Source organism: Tupaia chinensis, unplaced genomic scaffold (assembly GCF_000334495.1).
Source record: "Tupaia chinensis unplaced genomic scaffold, TupChi_1.0 Scaffold000088_1, whole genome shotgun sequence".
Taxonomy (NCBI): Eukaryota; Metazoa; Chordata; class Mammalia; order Scandentia; family Tupaiidae; genus Tupaia; species Tupaia belangeri.
The window spans coordinates 5210679-5216129 of NW_006159550.1; the positions used below are offsets into that span (position 1 = coordinate 5210679).

Below are 5451 nucleotides of genomic sequence, written 5' to 3' on the forward strand. Positions count from 1 at the left end.
GCACGCGCACTACAGAAAAAACCCCCCAAAAAAAAAAAAAAAAAAGAAAAAGAAACGTGTGTGCATGCTCGCTCAAAATCCTTAAAGGAGAGCAATGGAGAAGCAACTGTGGCTTGACCGTTACTCATGGGGCGTTTCTCACGTTCTCTTTCTCTCTCTCTGTCTCTCTCCAGAGAGCACACAAACACTGGCAAATTAAAAAAGAAAGAAATAGAATAAGTGAAATGAAATACGATCACTTAAATCTGCTTTGTAATTGGTTTAAAACAGGAATTGGCATCTTTTCCTGTGGAGGGCCAGTTAATAAATGTTTGGTTCATGGACAACATAGTCTCTGTCCCAACTTCTCAACTGGGCAGTTACAGCACAACCATTAGATCTGGAGAGCCTTGGGACTGGAGTGACATCGCGGAGGGCATCTGTCATGAGGGACCACCTGACAGAAACTGTGGCTTCTAATAAAGGGGCACAACCAAACCTAACCTACTTTGAGTGTTCCTCAACAGGAAGCTTCAGGCTTCAAGTACAGGTAGTTCATCTGGGAGATCCAGGAGGGCCAGCAGGGGAGTAAGTATGCAGAGAAAAGTGGAAACTCAGCAAAGGGCGTTTTACTAACCAAATACTAGAGAGGCAACTGGAGCATTGCGCAGGTGCAAACACTGAGTGGCATATCAGTATTCATTTTCTGCTCTTGTATTTTATGAGGTTGGCCATCTAAAATGAATACAACCTATGCAGCCCGAGTTGTCTGATGTTCGAGGTGGTAGTAACCTTGGGACTGTCGCTGAAGGCAGAACAATGCAAGGAAGTGACTGAAGGGAGGAGAACATCTCTGCAGGCATCCTAAGTGTAAAGATGGCATGAAGTCTGCATGTAATCTCATCTACCCATGTGAAACAACAGATGGGCAGAAATTAGTCTACAAGGGACTATGCCAGCTGTTAATAGTGGTTGTGTCTGGGCGATGGGACAAAAAGTGGTTCTCTTCTCCTCTGAGTTCTACAACCTCTATTGAGTATGCACTCATGTTACAATAGGAATTAACAGTAGCTTTCGATTTCAAGGTATATTAAGATGCTCCAAAAACACAGCATCTCCAAGATTCTCATTTAATAGGAACACCCACTCGGGCTGGGTTATCTAAGGAATACAACTCAGCCGCATGTAAACACATTTTCTCCGTAGACTACATCTGCTCTGCCAGGGAGTCAGGTGTTTGGAGGGGCAACGGTGACCATGAAGTGCCAAATGTAGACTTTACATTCCCCTCCTCTCTGCCCATCTCTGTCTCTGCCTCTCTCTATTTTAGACCAATAGGAACTTTAGTATTTTAACAACAAAATTATTTCTCTAAACTAACATTTTCGGATAGTGAAAAAGCATGCAGTATTGAGAGGAATCTGCTGATAAACAGTTAGAACCCCGTGGGTGAAATGCCACAGGACCCTCTTCCGGCAGTCACAGGTGGGTCTCTGCTGTGTCTTCAAGCCAAGGCCAAAGATCCGCTCAGCTCACCATTTCCTTCCTTCTCCCCATTTCAGGCCACACCCTCTGCACTGTCCTGAGGTGTCCAGTCACCAGGTCTCCATGTCCTGCCTTTCCTGACACGGCCTGGCAGACAGGATGTCACTGTTGGAAGCAGTCGCCTTCTGCTCCTTCTGGACTGGTGAGTTCCCATCCATTTCAGTCGAGATGAGCAAGCACTGTGATTCTTCAATGTGTCTATCTTACTCTGAGAAGTAATTGGAAGTTCTCCTCTCTTACTTACAGTTGGACTTGGACTATCAAAAGTGGAGCAGCACCAGGTGTCTGTTACCACAGAAGTCAAGAAGAGCATCGACATATATTGCAAGATATCCAGCACATATTTTGAAACTGACATCATTCACTGGTACCGGCAGAAGCAGAATCAGACTTTAGAGCATCTAATTTATGTGTCCTCAACAAAATCTCCAGCTCGGGGTCATATGTGGAGTGGGAAGAACAACAAAGTTGAAGCAAGAAAGAGTTCTCAAATTTCCACTTCAATCCTTACCATAAACTTCATAGAAAAAGAAGATGAGGCCATTTTCTACTGTGCTGGGTGGGACACAGCCACAGTACCAGAACTGTAGCAGGAACTCACTCAAGATCTCTGCTTGTCTGAGCCAACCACATCCTTCCCGACAGGGGCAACCACAGCCCGCTCTCCAGGTGGCCACACCGGACCACTGAGCCAAGAAGCTCAGAAGATATGTAGCAGGGTAAATAAAAAATAGTAATAAAAACATAGTTATATTATACTGGAACTGCTAAAAACTCAAAAAATAAAGAGAAAATATTAAAGACAATAAAAAGAGAAAAAACAGCAAACTTTCCATCAGAATCCATGCAGGCAACAATACATGACAGTGAAATCTTTAAAGCATTAAGAGAGAAAAACTGTCACCATAAAAACTTTCTCAGACAAAATGGACACTTCATTGCTAACAGAACTACTGTACAATATGTTATAAAAATTTACTCAGGGGGGAAACAAGCAATATAGGCCAAAAACTAGAAGAAACGATAAACATTAGGAATAAGAATAAATGGGAGCAGTTAGTGGTGTGGTGGTTAAGGAGGCTGCAACACACCCCGCACACTGTCCACCTGGCCAACTGTGCAGTCCCAGACCTGGTGGCTTTGACGTGTGTGCGTGGGACCAGAAGTTGGCATAATGACTGTGTCGCTGGACTCCCACATAGTCGACCGTGGTTTGAGTCCCGGACCCGGTGGCTTAAACTCACGCCGGATGCACGCATATGCGTGAGTGCCCAAGATCTTGAGAGGAGAATGGAGGAGAAGGGATTGAGGTGTGGCCATTCCCCTTGGGGGGTGATTTCTCACTTTCTGTCTCTCTGTGTCTCTCTGTCTGGCGAGCGTACGCGCCCTATAGCAAAAACCTCTCAAAAAAAAAAAAAAAAAAGAAAAAGAAACGTGTGTGCATGCTCGCTCAAAATCCTTAAAGGAGAGCAATGGAGAAGCAACTGTGGCTTGACCGTTACTCATGGGGCGTTTCTCACGTTCTCTTTCTCTCTCTCTGTCTCTCTCCAGAGAGCACACAAACACTGGCAAATTAAAAAAGAAAGAAATAGAATAAGTGAAATGAAATACGATCACTTAAATCTTCTTTGTAATTGGTTTAAAACAGGAATTGGCATCTTTTCCTGTGGAGGGCCAGTTAATAAATGTTTGGTTCATGGACAACATAGTCTCTGTCCCAACTTCTCAACTGGGCAGTTACAGCACAACCATTAGATCTGGAGAGCCTTGGGACTGGAGTGACATCGCGGAGGGCATCTGTCATGAGGGACCACCTGACAGAAACTGTGGCTTCTAATAAAGGGGCACAACCAAACCTAACCTACTTTGAGTGTTCCTCAACAGGAAGCTTCAGGCTTCAAGTACAGGTAGTTCATCTGGGAGATCCAGGAGGGCCAGCAGGGGAGTAAGTATGCAGAGAAAAGTGGAAACTCAGCAAAGGGCGTTTTACTAACCAAATACTAGAGAGGCAACTGGAGCATTGCGCAGGTGCAAACACTGAGTGGCATATCAGTATTCATTTTCTGCTCTTGTATTTTATGAGGTTGGCCATCTAAAATGAATACAACCTATGCAGCCCGAGTTGTCTGATGGTCGAGGTGGTAGTAACCTTGGGACTGTCGCTGAAGGCAGAACAATGCAAGGAAGTGACTGAAGGGAGGAGAACATCTCTGCAGGCATCCTAAGTGTAAAGATGGCATGAAGTCTGCATGTAATCTCATCTACCCATGTGAAACAACAGATGGGCAGAAATTAGTCTACAAGGGACTATGCCAGCTGTTAATAGTGGTTGTGTCTGGGCGATGGGACAAAAAGTGGTTCTCTTCTCCTCTGAGTTCTACAACCTCTATTGAGTATGCACTCATGTTACAATAGGAATTAACAGTAGCTTTCGATTTCAAGGTATATTAAGATGCTCCAAAAACACAGCATCTCCAAGATTCTCATTTAATAGGAACACCCACTCGGGCTGGGTTATCTAAGGAATACAACTCAGCCGCATGTAAACACATTTTCTCCGTAGACTACATCTGCTCTGCCAGGGAGTCAGGTGTTTGGAGGGGCAACGGTGACCATGAAGTGCCAAATGTAGACTTTACATTCCCCTCCTCTCTGCCCATCTCTGTCTCTGCCTCTCTCTATTTTAGACCAATAGGAACTTTAGTATTTTAACAACAAAATTATTTCTCTAAACTAACATTTTCGGATAGTGAAAAAGCATGCAGTATTGAGAGGAATCTGCTGATAAACAGTTAGAACCCCGTGGGTGAAATGCCACAGGACCCTCTTCCGGCAGTCACAGGTGGGTCTCTGCTGTGTGTTCAGAGCCCGCTTCCTCTCACCACATCCAACTCAGATTTGCTCTGCGATTTCCCCTGGCCTGCACGTCTGCTTGTGCCAGGGCTGGGAGAATGCTGTTGCTGCTGCAGCTCATGACTATTGCTGCCATCTGGCCTTGTGAGTTCCTTCAGCCGGGGCAGAGCTCATTCCTTGGAAGGGAGTCGTGGGCATTCAGATCTGGCAGGAGTGAACCAGTGGTCATCCAGCTAAGCTGATGAACCCCACCATTACCTTGAGGGCTTCAGGAAGATGAAAACTTCAGAGCTCCAGATTTTTATTGACACAGTGCAGATGTATACTGTTTGAATGAGCTATAAAATGTCACAATTTTTAAAAACTTCCAAAATTTTCTTTTGTTTTTCTTCCAGATGCAAACGGAGACATTCTCATAACACAACTCGTAACGTCGGTCACCAAGAAAAAAGGCAGTACAGCGTTTCTTGGCTGCCAAATTAAAACAGCTACCTTGCAGAACAATCTGTATATCCACTGGTACCGACAGCAGGCCGGCCAGCCCTTAAAGCGAATTCTGTGTATTTCCTCAAATGAAAATGTCCTGCATGAACGAGGTATTAGCGAGAGGAAATTTGAAGCAAGGAAACAGCGGGGTCTCTCCTGGAGCCTCAGAATACACCAGGTGGCCGAGGAGGACGCAGGCATGTACTACTGTGCCTACTGGGATACACTGCAGCACGGCGCTCCCCTGTCCCCGAGCGAGAACCTCCCCGTGCCCACTGCACACACCCTGCCCTCAGCCTCCAGAGGACCTGACTGCCGCCCGCAAAGCACTTTGCTCCTCCACATGTGTCCCGAGCAAGAGCCCAAGGTCCCAAACTGTGACAGTGCTCTTAATTAGGAACCACTGTGTGCTTACCCTTCTGGGCCCGGAACCGGCATTTGTAAATGTCCCAAATTGTTTCTATACCTGAGGAGGCGTTTGGGAAGGGAGCCATAATCGAATATTCAATATCGTTGGTTGACTTTAAATGAATGAATGAATGAATGATAGGAAATACAAGGACATAGACCTAGGCTTCGAATTCCTGC

General features: G+C 45.5%; 2 gene segments (V, D, J or C); both read left to right on the forward strand.

Moving 5' to 3' along the window:
• Positions 1-5451, forward strand: part of LOC102484121 (T cell receptor gamma constant 1-like) — a 54202-nt gene that overhangs the window by 25872 nt on the left and 22879 nt on the right.
• Positions 3037-5440, forward strand: LOC114006808 (T cell receptor gamma variable 3-like). The segment is given in 2 exon segments: positions 3037-4521; positions 4773-5440. Coding segments are annotated over 2 exon segments (534 nt in total).